The 23,635-nt window shown below is 38.1% G+C and overlaps 2 protein-coding genes across 2 annotated transcripts; both read right to left on the minus strand.

The window, feature by feature from the left end:
* Positions 1-1,741: 1,741 nt before the first annotated feature.
* On the minus strand, positions 1,742-4,816 carry LOC143889793 (galacturonosyltransferase 8-like). The gene is made up of 4 exons (XM_077394145.1): positions 4,556-4,816; positions 3,672-4,213; positions 2,805-3,513; positions 1,742-2,178 (listed from the first exon to the last, which is right to left on the minus strand). Exons 1-4 carry the CDS (start codon positions 4,739-4,741, stop codon positions 1,903-1,905), a joined length of 1,713 nt encoding a protein of 570 aa, XP_077250260.1. The 5' UTR covers positions 4,742-4,816; the 3' UTR covers positions 1,742-1,902.
* A 3,678-nt stretch (positions 4,817-8,494) lies between these two features.
* Positions 8,495-22,322, minus strand: LOC143890809 (wound-induced basic protein-like). The gene is made up of 2 exons (XM_077395489.1): positions 22,156-22,322; positions 8,495-8,796 (listed from the first exon to the last, which is right to left on the minus strand). Exons 1-2 carry the CDS (start codon positions 22,224-22,226, stop codon positions 8,724-8,726), a joined length of 144 nt encoding a protein of 47 aa, XP_077251604.1. The 5' UTR covers positions 22,227-22,322; the 3' UTR covers positions 8,495-8,723.
* Between the last annotated feature and the right edge of the window lie 1,313 nt (positions 22,323-23,635).

Genomic DNA, 23,635 nt, shown 5'->3' on the forward strand with positions numbered 1-23,635 from the left:
AAAAAAAATCTTCTCGAGCTTATTTTTGGTTCCTGGGATTATTTTGGGATTGGATGAAAAGGCAATCATCACAAGAGTGAGATTAAAAAAATTCTAGTGCTAAAAGGCAACCAAACATGGGAATTGACCAAAATTTTACTAAAACTTCCTAGGACAAAATTTTTACTGGCAACCAAACGGAGTGAGGCCTAGCAATTCCAAACAACTAAGAGAGCAAACTACAAAAGCAACAAAATCTAAACTAATTTATTTCATCCAAGTGGGACCCATAAATGCACGTAACAAAATCTCTGTTTTTCGATTATTTAGTCACCACAATAGAGTTTTTCTTTGCATTTAAAACTTAACGGATAACGTTAGAGGGGTGATTTTATCCGTCACAGGGGGAAAATCAGTCCCCTTTTTTATTAAAATTCAATGTTAAACTACAGTGCCAAGGTTCCAGGGAAAACTACTTTTGGTATGGAGACTAACTCTTCACTAAATCTGAGGAAACTCTGTTGACATGATGGCCTCTTCTTTAATGAAAGCTACCAAAGCCCTTTCTTATTTTAAGGGTTTTAAAATAAGACCAGTGCCGGCTGTGCGGCTCAATAAGGCCCTTTTCCAAGCCTTCAGTCCACATTCTATCAATACCTTCTGCCCGACCGCAGTGAAAAGGATGCGAGAAAGAGGGGACACACCTTGACTCAGGCCTTTGTAACGCTTAAAAATGTCCCTCGGAGCTGCCATTAATAATAATAAAGAAAGAGGCAAAGTCACCATCTTGAGTCAAAGTACATCCTGCAAATAGTGACTTAACAACACAAGTCTTTGAACTCCCCTCAACGTGCTCATAAGTCTTTGAAATACCGGTTCTGCAACCAAGAAGGGGGTGAATTGGTTCTCTTTAAACAATTTTAACATTTTTAAAATTTTGCTTCTTTACCTATAGCTACCTAGTGTTATTAATCAAGTTATATTGATAAACACAAATAGTGACTTAACAACACAAGTTAATTAGTTGAGTTGGGAATGATTAAGTACTCAACTCTATTTCGACCAAATAATTAAGACAAGTGAATATGGTAAGCACACATAAATTAATTATCACAATAATAAAACCAAGAAATAGAAAACCATTGCTCACAATCAACCTTAAAACCCGGCTCTCTGAGGCAATCACTAAAAATTTGTTTCTTGACAACGAAAATGGCTCCGCGTCTTTCCACCTTTACACTCTTACAATGTTGTTGAAGAATGAAGAAGAAGTATATGATGATATGGTGTTGATGTAGAAGCAGAAGGTGTCTACTATGGCATGGTTATTGGTGATGCCGAAATTCTCGCAGTTAGGAGAGTAGTTAGGACACCGTAGAGAGAGGGAGACGGTTTGAGAAAGATGGCTTGGCTGAAAATGGAGGTGAGGTGAATTGGTAGAGTTCAAGACATAAAGTAACTGAAGCTTCTTTAGATGTAATAACTACCATAAGGAATACACATGGTGTCTCTGGAACCAAAAATATAACCAGAAAAGGGAAGAACGCACGACAATTTATCTTAAAGGTACTGTCATTTGTCCATAATTTCATCAAAAATTCCATTTGAAGATTCTGAAAAATGTATCCATTCGTAGAAGGACCAACACACTGGTGGAGGCGAACCATGCTATATGCCAAACTAGTACCCTCCAACTAGTCAATCCTCTGCAAAACTAAGCTAAATGCTAAACATATACACAAGATATTTTAAGACAACGTAATGGAATTTTACAGTTGGACACAGCATTTAAATATCTATCACAATGAATAAGAGTATCAGAATTTGTTTACAATTGTAACAGACCTCACAAAATAATTACTGGGTGCAGACGGTTATGCTTCTCTGGATCCAAACAGAGGCTTGAACGGTTAACATAATCCTCTAAAGACCAAAATTGCACATCTGAACGAATTCCATTTCATAGTCAACATACTTTGTCCAAAGGGGTCGAAACTGATTCATGGCAATATCAAGCCATGGCTTCATGTTCCCATTGAAATGCACAACTGCAGCATTCCGAATCTCATCTAGGCTTATGCTTGGATTATAACCCAGTCCAAGCACATGCCAAGATTTGTCCAAAGGCTTTGTTGTGGAGTAAAATGTGATAAGGCCCGGCGGTAGGGTTCCCAATTTCCACAAGGTCCTATTCTCATTCTGCAAGAAAACAATGTAACAGATGGTGTAAGAAAAAACACTACTAAGCACCTTATAAAGAAATTTCATAGACTATACATTATAATTTCCACAAGGTCTTGTCCACATTCTGCATTATTTACCTTGATTAACAAGAAGGTAGAAGTAGAACAAAATATAATGATAGAAAACACATCCACAGTAAGACATAAACTTCCTAATGCCAACAAAAATTAGAGATGTTTAGGCTCATGCAAGCATGCATTGTGGTCATCCATGTTATTGGCAAGTGGGTTGTAATTCCACATAGATGGCACTTCACCTACCCCTTGGAGCGTTAGAATAATAGTGCTATGGCCTTAAAGTCATTCCTTTCTAATCTGAGAATATCTCACCTGCACTAGTAAGAGTTTTGTGTATTACTGGACCCACTGGCTAAAATTCATTTCCCATGAGCCCAGGTGCATCATGCTCTGCAACTGCAACCATGTTTTGCAATTGCATAGCGATGACCATCCATGAATCCCATTGCTCAAACACACTAGTTTCAGTTAAGCACCTGAGGCTACCACAGACATATGTATAGCAAAGCCCTAATTCAATTAAAATATACCTAGTTAAAGAAGTTGTATAGGGCTCAATCTTACCAGGTTTTGCCAGTAATGGTACTGTTCCGTACACTTCTCCCTCCTCCAAGCATCAAGATCAAAGAAATTCATCCCATACGCCCATCCACATGCCTTTGGATTGAACTTCTGTCTGATAAGAGGGTGCGAGAAATTCATGTACTGAGCATAGCGATGGAACGACCCAAAACACGTCTCCACCGCCCCATTAACCTTCCCATCCATATCAATCTTCCACAACCCCGTAAGATCCCTCTGAACAACAACATCATCATCAAGAAACAAAATTCGGTGTAATTTCGGATACATCTCCGGCAAATAAAACCTCAGATGATTAAGCATTGACAAATACTTAGGGTTCCTAAACTTCATGTTAGTCGTATCCTTAGTCGCATTCTCAAGCTTATTCTCAAAATAAAACCTCTGAAGATTCGCAGATTCGAGCTGCCGAAGCACCGGAACATAAGAAGAATTCAAGAACTTGTAATCTTCCACTGCCTTCACCTCAACATGAGCTCCATTGTAATCCCTCATCTTAAACAGGACCTGCATTGCGCCGAGATTCATCTTATCAGTGACTACATGGAAGACATGCTTCCAAGGCTCTTTCGAATTCTTCACAGCCGAATTCACCACAACTGAAGCCGCGATCACATTATCTGAGAAAATTGCATAGTGATAGAGCTTTGGATCCTCCAATTCTGGCGGCAACGATCCATCCTCAGAGTACCTTGTAAGAAAATGTAAATTAGAATGTTTCTATCTTTATCTCATTCTACAATACATGCTAATCTTTCTATGCTTTATCCTTTTGAGTGTTCTACATAAATACTTATTAGGTTCTTTGTAATCATCAAAGTTTTTGTGAAATATCTAATTTTAGCATACCTATCTGGATGCGCAATCCGTTCCTCCATAAGTCGCATTGCGAGGCAATGCAAGCTTTTAGGAATTGATTTCGCGGCAATCAAGCTTGAGAAAGCCCCTTGCTTCTTCGCCTTGGTTAGCTGTTCGTTTACTGAAAAAATCGTGTCTTTAAGCTTCTGGATCTTGAGTTGATTATCGAAGGATTCTTTTGCTTCAGAGATGAGTTGCCGTGTGACCTTGATCCGATCCTTTACCTCTTTTTCAAACTGGCGAAGGATAGATTCATCGATTGAAGGATCGTCTAGGTCTAAGAGAGAACGGTAGGAGGTTTTTGACATCAGATCTGAGTAATTCCGAGCGAGATCTGCGAAGATCCGGACCTGTTTTGAGTTCTCGAGCTTGAGTTTGCGAGCGTAGGCGGCATAGGCGCCCACGAGAGATTTGTGATCATTGGCCTGCTTGTAGATCTGGTCAAATCTAGCTTTCAGAGGGTCGGATTTGAGAGCGAGGACAGATCGGCGAGCGCCATCGGATGATCGGCCATCCAAAGCAGAGAACAATACCTGATTCACGGGAAAACGAAGAGTAGAAAGCGAGAAAAATGAGAGATCCAGCTGAAATTGCAGAGAAGCTTATAATTTTGCCTTTAAAAAAAAACGAAGATTAGAAAGCGAGAAAAAAGAGATATCCAGCTAAAATTGCAGAGAAACTTATAAATTTGCCTTTCAAAAAAAAAAAAAAAAAAAACGAAGAGTAGAAAGCGAGCAAAATGAGAGATGCAGATGAGAAAAAGGAAAGGGCATACCGCATCTAGACCAGATTCACGAGAAAAAGAAGAGTAGAAAACAAGAAAAAATGAGAGATCAAGTGAGAAAAAGGAAGTTTAGAAGAGAGATTGAGCTTACTGAGTCTAGATCTGTTGTTGTTGTTGTTGTTGTTCTAGGGTTTGAATCGGAGAAAAGGAAGAGAGTAGCGAGAGAGAGGGAGATGGCGACTGTAGAGACGAAGAGCCTGTAGGAAGAGATAAAGCTTCGAATTCCGCCATTTCTCTCCGGGATTAGAGATCGAGAGCTTCGAATGGGATTCGCCATTTGGAGTTACAGAGATCTCTCTAGTTTCGCGTTTTAAAAGCTGGAGAGTGGAGAGAGAGACGGAGTGATGTAAACGGAAAGGAGCTAACTCGGGTGTTTTACCTGGAGAGGTCGTTTTCTATCCTGCCCCACAGTCAATAATTCACAAGTGGGCCCCACAGTGAATACTTTATGTAGACCCCATCTTTTCTGTCAACCTACACGTAAAGTCGTAAACCCAACCCACGCCTACGGAGTGCGAACATACCAACCCCAGTTACTGGCCACATTTCTTCCTTGTTTTTGTGAGGATCCAACCGTCCATAGCACCTCAATCGGATGATCCACAGTCAATAGTTCATGTGGGCCCCACGGCCAGGAGTGTAAATGGATATTCGGAAATTCTATTACCATCCGCATCCGAATCCGTTTAAAGTGAATATTATCCGAATCTGTTTCAAGCGGATATTATCTGAATCCGTTTATGAGATATCCGCCTCTTAACGGATGCGAATCTAGTAAATAGTATATCCGATCCGTTTAACATCCGAATCCGAGAAGTAAATCCTTTTTATTTATTATTAATAATATCATTAATATTTATTTTTAGTAATGAAACACTACCTTTTGTTTCTAAAAGAAAAGAAAAATAGCCTAAACTCATTCCATCAAAATAGGTCAAACCCATTCCATCATATACAAAAAAAAAAAAAAAAGGAAAAATCCAAAGACCACTATCATCCATCCCCACCGCCTCTCTCTCTCTCTCTGCCTTTGTTTTAAAAGGAAGAAGAGGATCTCATATATTTTAGGGTTTGAGAGTTAATTTTGTGAAGAGAATGTAGAGGTCTAGTTTTAGGGTTTGAAAAATTCATTCGAGTAAGAAGGAGAAAAAATAGGAAGTGCTGCAATAAAATGGTCGAATTTACCGGATAAATGGATACGGATAATATCCGAATTCGAACAGTATCCGGCGGATACGAATTCGGTAATAAATATTAAATATCCGTCGAATCCGAATTCGAATTCGGATAGTGTATATTGTAATCGAATTCGGATATAGCCATATCCGCTCCGAATTCGATCCGTTTACACCTCTACCCACGGCAAATATTTCATGTGGGCCTATCACACTTAAAATGGGCCTTTTCCATGAATTTTATTTTCCAAAACTGACAATTTTCCCTGCTCACAAAATTACTGGACTGAAAAGTTTTTTCCATTGGAAAAATTCATAATATTTTCCAAAATCCAAACGCCCAACAGTCTTGATTTTGCACATGCTCTCTCTCCTATGCCCTCTGATAGGGCCAAGGTTTTCAATTTTGACCGAAATCCAAAATTACAGCCACAAAAACCGAAACGTTCTAAACTGAAATTCTCAAAACGTACCAAATTTCGGCCCAAAAAATGACATTTCGAGCACCCGTTGCCGAATTTCGGTTTCGTATTGGACCGAAATTACCTCCAAAACCGAAATTTAAAACCTTGGATAAGACTCGCAAATTGTCTTTTTCCAGTTATCATAAAAGTATCTTTCTCCGTCTACAAGATCTACGGTCTTGATTTTGCATACATGCTCTCCTATGCCCTCTTATAGCATTCGCAAATTGTCATTTTCCATTTATCATAAAAGTGACTTTCTGTGTGGTCATCCTCAGTTAACAACACATAGAAAAAGGCAATTTCTGAGTCTCACAAAGGGGCATGGCCATGAGATCAAGAGATCAAGAACATTGATCTTGTAGGAGACCCACATGGTCTTCACCTCATCTTGAAAAACAACTCGTGTCATAATTTTGATTTAAATTTCGGTTTCGATTTAAATTTCGGCCTTGCCCGAAATCCCAAAATTTCAGCTGAAATCCGGTACAAAAAAGGAATTAATTAATTTTTACAAAATTTCGGCCGAAATTATGTCCAAAATATAGTAAAAAATATTAATTTATTTTTTAAAAAATTGAATTTCTCGAAATTTCGGGAAATTTGGGTTAGCGAATCGGATTTCAGACGAAATGTAAAACCATGGGTTAAATACTACAAAAATATTTTGATGATGGAACTACTCACTTTGTTATAATACTTTTTATAACAGCCTGCTTCAATCCCTTCTTTTTTTTTTTTTGGCTACTAAACTACAAGTTTGGGTAATTACAAGCTTCACAAAATAATCAATAGGGGTTGTAACAATTAAGTTATGGGGGCGACAACATCAGCCCTCTTCCGAAACTATGAACAGTTCCATCTTTTCAAAATGATCTTTCCCTGTCTCAAAAGTTGAAAACCAACAGTAATCTATCTCTACAAAGAACACAAACCTATGTTTCTCCAAATAAAAGGCAAAAAGAACTCTAGATCATTTCAAAAACAGTTAGGAGCCGTTTGGATATGCTGATTTTAGAATCCAGGTTTTTAGTTTGAAAACAGTGTAAAAGAGGGCTCGTGATCAAGCTGCTGTATGCTGTCCTGGCATCGTTTCTTGGATTTTGAGTGAGAAATTCATGTTTTCAAAATCTCTCCCGCATCCTGCAATTTCTAAAACCTGGAAATATGGGAGAATCTGCTACTCTCTTGCCGACGAAAAGAAGGCCGAGAAGTAAAAAACGTCGGCTGGTCCTCTTCTTCTCTTGTCTCTTAACTACAATTTTGAAGAAATCCCAAATTCTAAAATCCGCATATCCAAACAGCCCCGTTTGGATACGCCGATTTTAGAATCCAGGTTTTTAGTTTGAAAACAGTGTAAAAGAGGTTCATGATCAAGCTAATGCATGCTGTCCCGGCAGCATTTCTTGGATTTTAAGTGAGAAATTCAGGTTTTGAAAATCTGTCCTGCATCCTGAGATTTCTAATACCTGGAAATATGAGAGGATCTGCTACTCTGACGGAAAAAAGGGCGAGAAGTCAAACACGAGTAAAAAACGATGGCTGGTCCGCTTCTTCTCGTCTCTTAGCTACAATTTTGAAGAAATCCTGAATTCTAAAATCCGAATATCCAAACGGCCCCATAAAGAAAAAAAAATGGATACTAATATTAGCACTACCATGTTTTGATAATTGCACTATTTCATCGTCTTTTATTATTTAAACAGCTGGCAGAGTTTTACAGTTCTCATACAGATAACAGAAGCCAATTAAAACAGAAAACACAAACTGAGGTGTGCAATCAATGGTAGTGTGAATATCAATAGCCAAAAAAATTAAAAAAGAAGGCTCTTTAGTTTGAAACACAGATTTCATAACCAGAGCAAAACATTCACACACCAGTTTAGGGAAAAAAAACACATCTAAAATGTATCCACATCATACAAGAAAATAAAAATATGGGTGAAGAAAAGACGCAGAACTGTCGTAACCAGTTCCAACCCTTTTTTTTAGAAGTTTTTGCTGATTTTCGAATATTTAACTAGACCAAACCACTGTAATGACCGGCCCCTATTGAACCCAGTTCGGCCGGACTGAGTCTGGTCCTTTCTATAACAATGGTACATTGGTTCTCCACAACATACATGTTTTCCTCTACTTCAGTCTCTGTTAGGTACTTCAGACTCATTTATATATATACACCGGCGGTATAGAACGAAGGGCATCGAATAAGTGGCTGATTAAATAACAATATTGGCAATGCATCTAAGAAATAATAACAGTAACGATAGAGTATAAGTGGTAAAACAGAGGGTTGTCATTTGCGTGATACCAGAAGCTGATCAGATGTGGGTCCCACAAACATATGGAGTGGTGATCCCACACATGACAACCATCCAATCAAACCACAAATCAAATAAAACCATATATGGTTATCTGTAAAAGGATGCAGAACTGTTTAACTAAATGTGCTGGTTTGAAGACAGTGTGACGAAAGCAATGCAAAACACAAAATCAAAATCAAGTTTTAACAGTATACAGATTCATAACCAGAAGAGTTGCTTACCCAACTAAGAGAGTACTTATTGGAGTTCACATCACTGCATACAGATACTAAAGCTCAATGCTTATGCTATAGCTGTCATTCTGTCATTATTGGCTTGTTCTCGCTCGCTTTTGGCTTATGCTCCCTGGGCTTTTGCTCCTCTGTTTTCCTGGAAGACCCAACAAAACCACATGAAACAATCAAATACGGCAAAAAAAAGTCACTACAGTCAGAATCCATACTGCACATATTAGGTACTGTGGCCATTTAGTAAAGAATTTTATGCATTTCCATAAACTCAAAAAAATATTTCATTGAAAAAAAATAGTGAAAAACTTTCCCCACAAAAAACAAAACACAGCTATTAGCATGCTTTTTTTTCTCCCTAAGTTTTACGATGAAAAGCTTTTACCTGGGAAAAAAACTTTTACCTTCCATTCAAGAAAAAAGAACAAGAAAACTTTTACCTAAAAAGGGGTTACCAAATGTCAGAAACTCGATTTCTGCTGAAAATACTTATCGTCAAGATCCATTTATGTAACAAGCCAGAAGAGTAAATGAGAGACTCACGCGCCCAGCACAATACTTACATTTCACAACAGATGCATAAAAAATGTAATTCTGGATAGCTTTTACCATATTTTCAGTTATATTTCACATCAATAGAAACAAAATAAAACAAAAAACATGATTTTTGAGTTGACAAAGCTAATAGTTACCATGCCCTTAGAGAGCTGCTCAAAACGATCAAGGACAGTGATTGGACATTTATGACTTTACAATTTCTGGGCCAGTTTTAACTGGCAGATAGAAAATGTTGGTGTGCCTGTTTTTATCAATTACAGTTGTACAAGTCTTGAACCTTGTGTTCAGACGTCAGGGATTGACATTAGTGTTAACCCAAAAGAGGACTCATAAGCGATTCTGGGTTCCAGTTCATGCAAGCTTCCTGCATGATGAGGAGCACGCTGGAATAAAGATTCCAAATTAAACAAATTTTTTTTTAAAATAAATTGACATTTATTATTCCAAAAGGTGCCAAATAAGGGACAAGTTGTACCCTAACAGGCTACAACCATATCGCCCTCTACATAGAGTAGAAGTAGCTTACGTATCCGTTATATGCTACCCATCCCCATTCCCAGTACATTACCCATAGAAGAATCCCCTTCGATATTGTTTGCAGCATACCATTTGAGACCAAGTAGTAAACCCCTCGCTTCAGCCTCATTCGCATCACATGCCAGCAGGCCCGTAAAGGTCATCAACATTCGCCCTCCCCGGGTTTCCCAAGGCACTAGCATCAAAGTTCAGTTTCCTCCCCAAATAATATTAATAGTGCTCTCCGTTACCGTGTCCATTATAGCCTCAATTATCGCAGCTATGCCAGGGCTTTGCACGTATCTTTTACGGCCAGCTTCTTTCTTTCCAAACCCAATCCCCTAGTATTCCAGAAAATTACCTTCATCTTTAACATCATTTTTGCCCAATATACTCCGAAGCCTTGCACCCGCTTCATCGCAGTCGAGCTAGTCCCTATAAACAAATATTCATACTCTTCACTTGATTTACTCCCTCTAACATTAAGGGGCTGTTTGGATACAAGGATTTTAAAATCCTGGATTTCCTCAAAATCCTGGATGGGAGACGAGAGAAGCAGCCCATCCGTCGTTTTCTGATTTCTCGCCCCTCTTTTCGTCGATAGAGAGAGTAGGAGATCATCCTGTGTTTCCAAGTTTTAGAAATCTCAGCGTGGGGAAGAGATTTCTGTACTTAAAATCCAAGAGAACAATTGATATCCAAGATTTTCAAGAAGCAGACCTCCGTCGTTTTCTGATTTCTCGCCCCTGTTTTACATTGGTTTCAAACTAAAACCTGGATTCTAAAATCCACGAATCCAAACAGCCCTTAAAACTCTGTGTAAAGATAAGCCCAGCAGAAACTTTTGGGATTGCATTAGTAGATAAAGCTCAAATAGATTGCACAAGCATACATCTATTCAGCAGAAGAATATGACTGCCTCATAGAGGGTATATGGAAGCATGTGACATTGATCCCCAAGCTCTCCTTTTATTACAAGAAAGCAAGAATCAATAACATAATTCTCCCGCAAACTATCCAATTAGACAAATAAAAGATTTCAGATCAGACTTAACTGAGATCATCCGAGGACCAACAAATTTAAATAACAATAATGTATTGGAACAGTCACCATCCATGTCAACTAGGATGCCCCACCATCCAACAGGGCACATGGGTACAGTGATTATGATTTGGGACTGTTGACATGCTGGCTATCACAAATGTGGTCCACCACAGTTGTTCCACTGCGAACCCCTTATCAAAAAGTGTCGTTTGAGGTTTTACCATGAAAAGTTAGTTGTTAAGAGTTTGTAGCCTGGATCCAAAGAGCGGGATCTCCGATATAGGACCAAGACCCATTGTCACCAGTGACGGTACATCAGATTAATGGTTCCAATCACCAAATGTGTCCCCCATTTATGGTAAGAACGAGTAATAACCATCCCCAAAAGATGGTGATATGTTCAGAGCTCTTAAATAAGTAAGCGCATTGTATCCAAATTCCAAAGACAAACTCCTTGTGACATACAGCTTCCAAGTTCCTAAAAAACCATAACTGCATTCCCCATCTGCCCCCATCCCACCAAAAATATAATAGTGTTAATACTAGTAATAAAATAAAAATTGGAAGAGGTTTTGGCTGGGGCAATGTTTAAAAGGTCACGTGCGGAAAATAAAATAAAATAAAAAAGAAAATCCCACAACTAGAGTAGAGCTACCTACTTCTAGGTTTCCTAAATGATGGGAACCATCCTTCACAAAGAATGTCAAGAAAACAAGAAATGATGTTGAGGCCCATCATTAGTGCAATATATTATATACATTTTAAGTTATTTAAGACATTAAGGGTAGTTTAATGACTTTAATCACCTAAATCACTTTTAAGTCACTTAAGTGATTTCATAATAAAGATAGGGCCTCTAGCTAGGGGCACATGGGATTGAGCCTCTAGCTCAATGGTGAAGGCTTTGGCCTTCAACCTTGATGTTGGAGGTTCGAACCCAGCTTACCTATCAATTCCCAAGACATGTTAAGTGTGAAGAGATAAATTGTAGAACCAGAGAGGATGGTTCTTATTTTCGTGTATATTGAACTGGGAGCCTTGGGCGAGTTCAAGGTTTTAGTCAAGCTGATATTGATAATGTGGATGAAGTGATCGGTCAAGAATATGTTGTCGGAATTGTTACGAACAATTCTGTTGCTTATGTGTAAGGTATGGCAAAGTTAATGGAGACAAGAAAGAAATTGTATTATACACCATGCTTGCACATTGCCTTGATGAAATTGTATTATACACCTGACGTAGCGGCTGATAGTGGAAGTTCTGATACCTGATGCACAGTATTGGATGCGGAAGCACTATAGGTTAGGGTAAGGTATTAGGTTAATTATAGGGAAAGGGAAAGGAAGAGAAAAGGGGAAAAGGATGCGGAAAAGTTGGAAATGGCACTAAAAGAACTAAAAGGACATGAAACTAGTGGAAATCATTCCTGAAAAGAAGGTGGTTGTATAGGGAATTCTATGAGTAATCTAATGGAGGTCATCTTGATGGGTTTCAAGGTTGCTAGGGTGCTTAAAGAAAAGAAGAAAATGCTCTAGTTGTTGGAATGGTTTAAAGTGGAAGTTAGGGAGTTTAAATATTCAAGAAAGGTTCTTTAAGGATCTTGGTTGCAAAAGAATAAACAGCGTGGTCATTCTTGTGTAGTAAGAAATGAAGAAAGTTGATCAAGAAGATGTTAAAAAGATTTAAGAAGGAAGGAGGATTTAGTTACAAAGAATGGTTAGGAAGTGAGAAGGGTTGTTAAGAGGGGAAAAGGTAAATACGTTATCAAGATAGGGTAGTTTGGGTGTTCTAGGCTAGGCAATAAAGATAGGTTATTGGGATGCTTACGGGTGAGATGGAGGTTGTCTTCTCGGTTGGTTAGGCAAAGAATGATGCAATGGGTGTTTCTCAGGTAAAGAAAGGGTTATTCGATAGTTGGGAAAAGATCTACTAGGGAGCATAGACCATCATCGAGATACCCCACCTTGTTATGTATTAATTACGGATGAGGGGAAGCCAGAAAGTTTCCAGGAGGCACAATCTCATCAAGGCAAAGACAGTTGGATGACTACTATGCAGGATGAGATGAATTCTTTGCAAAAGAATGATATTTAAGAGTTAGTTGAACTTTCAAAGGGCAAAAAGAATTTTTGAAAAACAAATGGATATTCAAGTTGAAAAAGGACGGCAGTGAAAATCTAGTGAAGTAATCTTTCAACAAAAAAAAGAAGCTAGTGAAGTAGTAAGCTCGTTTGGTGATTAAAATCTTTGGGCAGAAGAAATAGATTGATTTTGACGAGATCTCTCTCCAGTTGTGAAAATGACCTCCATTCGAGTGATTTTAAGTTTGGCAGCTAGCTTAAACCTTAAGCTTGAATAGTTAGATGTCAAGACCGTCTTCCTCAAGTTGAACAAGCCAGTTTGTACATCACTTTCCAATCATTTCAAGTTGAGTAAAAACTCATGTCTTACTACTAAGGAAGAGATGTTAAAGATTCATTACTACTCTGTTAGGGACTACGGAGTCTTATACATGCATTGGTTTGTAAATGACCTAATATTGCTCATGCAGTAGGTGTAGTGAGCAAATTTCTTTCTAATCCTGGAAGAGAACATTGAGAAGCAGTGAAATGGATAATGAGGCACTTGAGGGAAACTTTCAAATTGTGCTTGAATTTTGGTGGTTCAAACCTAGTATTGGAAGGCTTTACAGATGCCTGATATGGCAAGTGACTTTGATCGTAGAAAATCAACTTTGGGTATTTGTTCACTTTTTTATGGGGAGTCGTTTCTTGGTGGTCGAAACTCCAGAAGAGTGTTGCCTTATCTACGACAGAGATAGAATACATCGCTATTACCGAAGCAGGGAAAGAGATGCTATGGGTGAAAAGATTTCTCGAATAACTGGGTTTGAAGCAAGAAGAGCACATGACTTACTATGACAGAGTGCCATTTACTTGAGAAAGAATGCTACATACCACTCCCGTACCAAGCACATTGATGTTAGATACCACTGGATTTGTGATGTGATCGAGAAGCGGTTGATGCAGTTGAAGAAAATTCATACCGACAGGAACTCGACTGATATGATAACTGAGGTTGTTCCAATAGAAATAAATATAGCCGGTATGGACTCCAAGTGAGGGGTTAAGGTTGGTGTTCCCTCACGAGCCTAGGGGGAGTTTATTGTGGGGTCCAACACTCCAACCCCATGATATGAGCCCCACACCACTACAAAAGTCCTATTATAATAGAAAATGAAATCGTGAGCTAGTGGGGTAAGTGAAAAACGGAAAAAAAAAAAAAAAGACGAGAAAAGGGAGAGAAAGAGAGAACTAAAGGGAAAATAAGGGTTTTGTGTGGGTTAGTAGGTTTTGCTTTGGGGCTAAAAACCTTAGGGTTTGACACACCTCTTAGAGATTTTCTTTGACAATGGAATCCTCTTGCTGTACAAATTATGGAGACTTCGCAAGGATATGGTTTTCATATTTGAAGATCGAAATGCATATTTGAAGATCATAATGCATTTTTTCTCTGTATTTCAAAAAAAAAAATGCATATTTGCGGTGAAAAATTGGGATATGTCGTTTCCTAAGAAGGCAACTTTTGTATCTCTCTAATTTCTTGTATTTCCTCAAGTTTTGGGTGAAAAACTTAAGAGAAACGTATTACCCGTTTTATTTAGTGGAGATTTCGTCGGATTCATCCCATAGTTTCTTCTTCTTCATTGGAGGGTTTTCCACATAAATCTCTGTCTTCTCTTGTGTGATAGCTTTGTTTATTTGATTCATTTTTCTTGTTCAGACTCGGGTAGAACTCACCCTTAAAAGCTAGCAGTTAAGTCGAGGGTGCCCAAGCCCTTATCAACCAATTCACATCTCTCACTTTTTCGATGTGTGATCTTTTGTTTTCGCTTGAAACTCCCAACAAGCAACAAAGCCTACAACTCACCATCTAGCACCATATTCATTAAGGACAATTGGTTAACTAAGCTCTGAACTTCATTCTAATGTTCTGCAATCGAACCATCTTCTCTGAACTTCATGTTCACAAGCTTTCTAATTAGGAAAGTTTTGTTCCCGACGGTCTTTCCCTCATAAAGGGTCTCTAGCTTCTTCTAAAGAAACCGTGCAGATGTTTCATTAGACACATGGTGGAACGAGCTATCATCCAACCATTGCCTAATATGTTTGATTGCCTTTCTATTCAGGTTTTTCCAATCCCTATCAGTCATGTTAATCGGCTTAGCCTCATCACCTTCAATGGGTTCTTACAAATCCTTGCAGTAAAGGATATCCTCCATTTTCAGTTTCTAAATCATCCAATTTTATACATAAGCTTGATCATGATTCTTGTAGAACTCTCCATTCCAATCCATAAAACAACTACGCTTCAAAAAAACCAAAGCTCTAATACCACTTCTACGTTTTTTGCCGAAGAAAAACCAATAAAATTTCCAAAGCAAGTCAATGTGTGAATTAACGAATGAAACACAGAGAGCAATCACACATCAAAAAACGATTTACGTGGAAAACCCTCCAATGAAGAAGGAAAAACCACGGGACAAATCCGAAGAAATCTCCATTAATTAAAATGGGTAAATACAACATCTCTCTCAAGTTTTCACCCAAAACTTGAGGAAATACAAGAAATTAGAGTGATACAAGGGTTACCTTCTTAGAAAATGACAAATCCCAATTTCTCACTGAAAATACGCATTTTGATCTTCAAATAGGAGAAACCAAATCCTCCTGAAGTCTCCGTACATTAAGAGATTTCAAAGGCGGCAAAAATCTCCAAGAAGTGTGCCCAAAGCCCTTAGGTTTTTAACCCCAAAACAAATCCTACAAACCCACACAAAAAACCCTTGTTTTCTGTTCCTTCTCTCTCTCCTCTCCCTTTCTTGTATTTTTTTCATTTTTCACTCACCCAACTAGCCATTTCATTTTCTATTATAAAAGGACTCCTGTAGTGGGTGTAAGGCCCGTATCATGGGGTTGGATTCCACAACAGTTATTTTATCATTAGCCTCCTTAAGGGCAAGCGTAAGATCAATTTCCCTTCAAATAAATGCATTGTTGCCCTCCTAATGGCCCATAACTAGACCGGGTTTGTTGCCAATCACCAAATCATCGACGGGAAGTTGATGCCCATTAAGGTTATCAACCTTACACTCCCAAACTAATTTTCCTCTTCGTTTTAACCCTTCACTTCACCATCTCCAATGAATAGGAATCACTCTCTATGCTCTCCTTATCAAGAGTGTTCTAGCAGCCTCTCTTATCTCTTTCATGCTTTCATGTAATAAACAAGCACCCCCGGTTTAGGAGAGTTAGGTTCTCTATATTATTAGAAAGCTACCAAAGAACTAGAACATCAATCACTAAACATGGCAGTCCGGTAGTGTATATCATTCTTACACTCCCACACTCAAGTAGTCCCTTCTGAAGAGACCCTCAAAAGAATGAATTTTAATATCAATTGGAGAGAATGTGTCAGGTACTGTATATCTACAATCAGGTTTCGAACCATGACCAATGAGAGCAAAAGGTTGGATTCCTTAAGACTGCCTCAAAGGTTGAGAAAGGGACCCCTTTCCCCTCTCTTGTTAACCCACCCTACAACTGAAACTATTAGCTACATTTTTATTTTTCATGTGGAAACAAATTGCAGCCTACTGAAAGCCTCATAACAACAGTTCATCTACATCTCACCTACAATGCGTTGATTATGCACGCTTAATCGAAACATCATTAGAGCATGTTGACCGTCCCTTTTTCTTGTTCTTTGTCATTGACATCACGAGACAAGTTTTGATTTTCGAAACTATTTAGTTCTCAGAATCAAAACCAAAAGGAAATCTTTCACCTCAAATACCTTGAACTTCCCTTGAAGTTTGGGATTTGAGCACAGGGCTGGAATGAGTCATTGAGAGATACTTGCGCCGTGCCTAAAGATCGTAGGAAAGATTCGAGCACTATGTTTCAAAATGGTCCATGGCTCATAATTCATCCTCTCGAGATGCTTCATTAATTAGCTTATCATAGTCATCTAAAGTATACATAGCCTTTAAGCTATATTTTTTTGGTTATCACAAGAGAAGTAGTGAACTGTGCTAGGATTGGCCTAGTTAGATCCCTTCTTTGTAAAACAATTTTATCAATTGCTAGAGGTTGATATGACCATTGACAAGCATGGTTGCTTCTCATGCTTTACTCCTGGCCCCTTTCCCCACCATAATCTTATCAGTCTTCCAGCAGAAGACTGATGCAATATCTTCCTATCTCAAACTCACATTATTCCCCACAGTGAGATAAAGACCTACCTAAGGGAGGATGCTTAACCAGCCAGATGTAGTTGTGATTTTTATTTTTTTTGAATGGCAACAAAATCTTCATCAATAGTAAAAAACCAAAAGATATATAAGACCCAATCAAGGTGATCAGCGAAAGGATAAAAAGAAAAGAAAAACAGTAGCAGAATGGCAACAAAATCTTCATCAATAGTAAAAAACCAAAAGATATATAAGACCCAATCAAGGTGATCAGCGAAAGGATAAAAACAAAAGAAAAACAGTAGCGGCAAGTCTAGGTACTACCAGAAGAAAAACAAAATCAGCAAGGCTACCAGAAGAAAAACAAAATCAGCAAGGCTACCAAAAGAATAACAATATCAGCAATTGTGATAATTTACCAAGGAGGAAAGATAGTTTGCTCTTTGGATCCTTTTGATTTTTTCTTCTATATTGCTGCACTACTGACCAAACTCCTAAGGACTGTATCCTCACTCCCACTGCTAACAAAAGAAAAACGGATGCAATTGTTTTAATTGACCAGGGAAAAGAGATAGCTTTTTCTCTGGATTCGTTTGATCATTTCTATATGTGTTTGCACACATACTCATTCCCACTCTCGTTAGGGATTTCTATTTACAGCTTCACAGCCAGAGGCCATACACTTCAAATTATTCTTCATTAAATCCCCATTTGCACTGCTTACCAAACTCTTAAGGATCACATCCTCACTCCCACGCTCCTTAGGGACCTCTATCTTCAGCTTCACAGCCAGAGGCCATATACTTCAAGTTATTCTTCATTAAATCCTCATTCCCATGCAGTCTAAAACTTTAAAAAATAGAGAGAGGGAGCCAAGCTGGATTGTAATGATCCTCTAGTTGCATCTTGCATGCAACAATGCAAGAATTGGAAACATCGTCATGCATGACAAAAATTAAATCTACAGAAGCCCCTCTACGCTTTTCCAAGGTCAAATCTTGCTCCACATTCCAGTGTTTCAAAACTCGGATGAGAACTCAGCCAAGGTAAAGAAGAGTCGACTGAGTCAATGATTGACACAGTAAATGTTTCAATAACTAGGGCGGGTCAAAGGAGTTTTGATTGACTTCGTATGGCAAAACTCGGAGGACTCGACCAAGGTAAAAGGACTTCTCTGATGTTGATGTCATTTAGATCTAGGACACCTACATCGTCGATTTTCGATTGGTCTTTAGAGGGAATATCAACAAAAGCCCAAGGGAGCTCCTTCTCAGAACAAACAAACCTACATTGTCGATTTTCGGGGCTTCTAGAAAGATGCAAGATCCAAAGTTTGACACAACCCAGGTACATTTACTCACTCCTTGGAACCAAATCAACCTCCAAGTTAGCATCTCCATAAACGTATTAGAATCTTCTAACATCTTACAAGTCCCTAAACCTTTTTTATAAATATATACACTTCATTAAAAAGAAAGGATTACGAGTGCACTTCGGGAAGTAAGGATCGCCCCATATAAGGTGAGGTGCTAGATGTTCCTGATTTGGCCCATACAAGTCCCTAAACTCTCCACTGTCATATTAACTGGAAAATTGCTCCATAATTCTTTTTCTTCCGCTAGCAACCAAGGTAGTCGGGGAACCAAAAAAGCATCATTGGTGTTCACAATACCAAGTCCCAACACCTAGGCAATCAACCGGACACCAAGGTAATAGCCCAATGGGCAAGCCTAGAAGTAAAAAAGAATTTTAAGCACAATGGTGGAACAAATACATCCCTTTTTACCTATTTAAAATTCTACATTAAAATTCTACAATAGGACAAGCATACAAAGTTGATTAATTTATTATTTAATGGTTTCTCCCTTGGTCATTAGGAAAAATGAATATCTATACATGTGTAACAAGTTCAACTCAATTCATTGATGTTGACATTTGGCAAATTATTTGACTCAATTAATAGTCTAGGCACCATTTCAAAAAAATTAATGGTCCAGGCAATCACCGACACCCAAGCACCTAGGCAAATGGCATTGACTATACTGCTAGATAGCGGGAGAAACCATCATTTGAAATAAGAAAATTGGACGAAGTGCCAAGGTTTTTCAACAAGCTCACCATATCTGATCACTTTGTTTTATAGTTGAGTCTTAAAATTATAAATTGTGTAATAGCCTATGAAACCCATATATGGATACAGATGTTGACGTGAAAACAATAATAGAAATATGACTCAGCATTTTTCAAAATGTAGGACACATACAGATAAGGTTGCCCCATGCTATGAGATAAGACAAAAAAAGGCATCTATAAGTAAAATATCATAAAACTTAACTAGATTTAACTTAGATGATTGAGGTATAATAAATTTAAAGTAGCATTTAATTTAAAGTAGCATTTGTAAGACACATACTAAAGTTATAATTGCAAATATAAGACAAACAAGCAAAAAACATGATAGCTAATTCAAATAGAGAGACGTGTATTTGTAATAGGACAATTATTTGATCAACAGAACTATCCATTAAATATTTGTAGAGTACCTGGGCATTGTGGCATGTCAGACATGGTATGGGCCTTTAAAAGTAGTTAAGAATCAAAGTTCATAGCCCACATTTGTGTTAGGTTGCAGGTTTCAAATGGGCTTATCTGGAATACGGGTAGTTAATGTATTCTCAAAAGTGTAACTTAAGCTATTCTAGGTTTACATACAAGTGGCCCAATCTAATGCAATTCCTATGAGTTGAAAGTGGAGGATTTTCAACCTTCTCAAAAGGGTTTTGGGACTTTTAGAAGTCATACAAACGAAAGGATGTTAAGAGCCCTAGCAGTTTTTAAGTTGTAAAAACACGAGAGAGTAGTTTCATTGGGTTTCTACACAGACCACACGAGGAGATTTTTGGACTCTACATTGAGTGGCTATTAGACAAAAGGCTATTAGTTAGTTGGTTGGGACTTTGGATAAGGTTTGAGTTGAAACATAAACTTTATTTTTTGTTGTACTTGATAACAATTTTGATATTTTAGTTTCCTTTGCGAGTGGTTCTCAAATTTGTGTGGTGTGGTGCTACACAACTTTAGGTCGGTGTAATGGTTCTCATCAAGTGTGTTTCTCTACGCCTTTCTGACTTTATTCCTGAGTTCTACTAAGTATGATGGTTGCGGAGTGATTTCAACTACTTGGAAACAAAATGCTGGAAAGCAATGGCCTTTGTTTCTAGTTTTGATACGAAGATTATAAAGAAATTTATTCTACTATATTACAGTAGGAAATTACTTCATGGTCCAACATTATTTCGCTGGAAATTTTTCTTCCTCCATCATATCTGGTTGCAACCTAGAGATATTCTGGTGAGCTTCAAATCTCCAGAGTGCATTCACACTTTCTCCCAAATCAGAGAAAAAAAGAAGTTAAATTTTCATGTGATTCTGAAAAAAAACCATCATGATAAATTGATTCATGTGATATTATCACAAGATTATTTGTAAAAAAAAACACAAGAATATCGTAATAATATTTGGAGATACCGCTACATTTTCAACCTCTCATGAATTTTTAATATTAGGTCTTTTTGTTTTCTGACATAAATTTTAGGTTACTGTTCCTTTGTATTATTTTTCTCGATAAAAAACTTAGAAATTCAAAAGGTTTAAAACCTAGGGAGACTTTCCTTGACTGAGAAATCATGAGAACAAAATTTGTCACTGTAACCAAAACAAGAATGGCCATTCCTTCTAGGATTACAGAACACCCATGCTAACATACCAGAGGATATCTCTTTTTTTTAGGTGCACGAGGTCTCTGTCCAACTGGAAAAATGAGAAAATGACTTACTTAGGGTCCCTTATACCCTTGAGGGCATCTACCTAAGCATGATCCCAAATAAAAGAAGTTAGTGCATAGTCTGATCTAAGGATAGTTATCAAAGGTATCATCCTCAATGGCTCACAGAGAGCCTTAAACCAAGAGTAATTGGTTTTTTTCTTACCATGTGGAAGTTAAGCTCACTGGCTAACTTTAAACAATTCTAGAAGGAGCACAATCGCAAGATTTTTCAACATTAGAAAGAGATCGTTCCAAGCACAGATAGAAAAAAAAGAGGCCTTAGTGGGTCCTAGGCAAAGCCAAGGAGTTTAGATTCAAAATTTTAGAAGATGCTGGGAAGGATATAATGAGTAGTTGGTCTCATCATTAGAGGACTCATGTGAAAGCCACACCATTTTGGAATGCTAAAACACAATGTCAACAGCCCGAATTTATGCAGCTCTGGACCAACAGGTATTTGGGGGGGGGGGGGGGTGGGGTGTTTCTTTATGAGAGATCAAAAGTTTACAGTGAGATTGAGCGATTACCACACTTCTTTGGACTATTATAACTTAGGAGTTAATTGATTCCAGTGAGGTAGCACTAGCCCTTATATTGTGTAAGGTGACTCGAGCAACATAATTGAATGGGTGTCAAATAAAACTTTCCCTTGAAGGTTGACCAACCCAGTAGAGAAGACCCTAGATCTGCTCATTGATGCAATTCTCATTCACATTTCTAGAACAGCCAATTCTAGGGCAGATTCCTTGGCCATAGATGGAATTGGTCATGACTCATGAATCGCTTGTGTTTAAAGAGGGTTTTGTAACTAAAGGCAGGAGGCATATTATTCATTGTATCGATTTTCCTTCTGTTATTCTGTCTAATTTCTGACCACCTTGGTCAGCTCTACCAACTATTTACGTGCAATCAAGGCTAGCGTAGTGATGGCTTTTTTTCCCTGCGGAATGAATCTATTTAGGGGGCTCTGTAACCCTGACGATGCGAAATGCAGGTAACCCATCAAAATCCTTATTGAGATTCCTTACTGGGTGAAAAAAAATCAAACGAAAGCTCAAGGGAAAAAGAAAAACCCAATTTCAATCAAGAGGTAATTCATCTGGATGAAGATAACTTCCAAGAACCCAAAAATAACAGTTGAAACTGATCGAAACTGAAAATACTGTGATGAAGACAATCAAATACCAAGGAAACAGAAAAAGGAAAAGTATATAGAGATTGAGATTCGAGGTATTTCTAATCCGTGGAAATAAGGAAGCAATAAAAGAGAAACAATTGAATTTAATGGGGAGAGAAAAAAAACCTCTTATCGGAGGCACCGCCTTTCTGGCTGAGGAAAGATCTGAAGAGGGAGGAATTCACGTCGTAAATCATGGTGGCTGCTAGGGTTCCAGAAACGTAAAAGGGATCCTGTCTGAAAGGCTTTCAAAACCCTAGAGTGAGATTTCAGTTCAAAATTCTAACTGAATAACATGCTTTATATATATATATATATATATATATATATATGAGAAAACGGTTCCTACACGTTATCTACACACTAGCTTAAAATACAGTAGGGGCCATATTATTTGGGTGATCCAAACCATTCATTTTTAAGGCCCTCACATAGATAGGGTGTCCACAAAAAATCAGATCCGTAGGATCATCACAACCCTACGATTTGTGGAGGTAAAATGGACGTGTATAAACCTTCACAAATTAGTCCATTTTTGCCTCCATAGTTTGAATGGTTAGGATGATCCTATGGATCTGATTTTTTGTGGACACCCTATCTATGTGAGGATCGTTCAAATGAATGGTTTGGATCACCCAAACAATGTGGGCCCCCACTGTATTTTAAGGTAGTGTGTAGGTAACTTACCTACACAAGTGTGTAGGAAATGTTCTCTCATATATATATATATATATATATATGAGAAAACGGTTCCTACACGTTATCTACACACTAGCTTAAAATACAGTAGGGGCCATATTATTTGGGTGATCCAAACCATTCATTTTTAAGGCCCTCACATAGATAGGGTGTCCACAAAAAATCAGATCCGTAGGATCATCCTAACCATTCGAACTGTGGAGGCAAAAAATGGACTAATTTGTGAAGGTTTAAAGACATCCATTTTACCTCCACAAATCGTAGGGTTGGGATAATCCTATGGATCTGATTTTTTGTAGACACCCTATCTATGTGAGGGCCCTTAAAATTGATGGCTTGGATCACCCAAACAATGTGGGCCCCCACTGTATTTTAAGCTAGTGTGTAGAGAACTCTCTACACATATGTGTAGGAACCGTTTTCTCTCTCTCTCTCTCTCTCTCTCTCTATATATATATATATATATATATATATATATATATATATATATATATATATATATATATATATATAGAGAGAGAGAGAGAGAGAGAGAGAGAGGAAAGTGAAGCTACACCGCCGGCTTAAAATACAGTGGACACCCTATCTATGTGAGGGCCAATCAAATGAATTCTTTGGATCACCAAAAGAATGTGGGCCCATTGTATTTTAAGCCGGCGGTGTAGCTAAGTTAGCTACACCGGCGGTAGGGCTGCAACTCGGGTCGGGTTGGGTTTTTTTCCGAAAAACCCACGATTCCCAAACCCGGCCCTACCCATGATAAATCTAGGGTCGGTTCGGGTCGGGTCGGGTTTTTTCACGTTGACGCAAATTTTTAAGGAAAATTCTTGTTTGGCAAAGCAACTCAACTCATAGTAGCAGAAATTACACTCACATTACACTTGAATCAAACAATGATGTAATTACA

This window comes from Tasmannia lanceolata, unplaced genomic scaffold (assembly GCF_043159265.1).
Source record: "Tasmannia lanceolata isolate RefF3 unplaced genomic scaffold, GAP_Taslan_0.1 ptg000013l, whole genome shotgun sequence".
In the NCBI taxonomy this organism is placed as follows: Eukaryota; Viridiplantae; Streptophyta; class Magnoliopsida; order Canellales; family Winteraceae; genus Tasmannia; species Tasmannia lanceolata.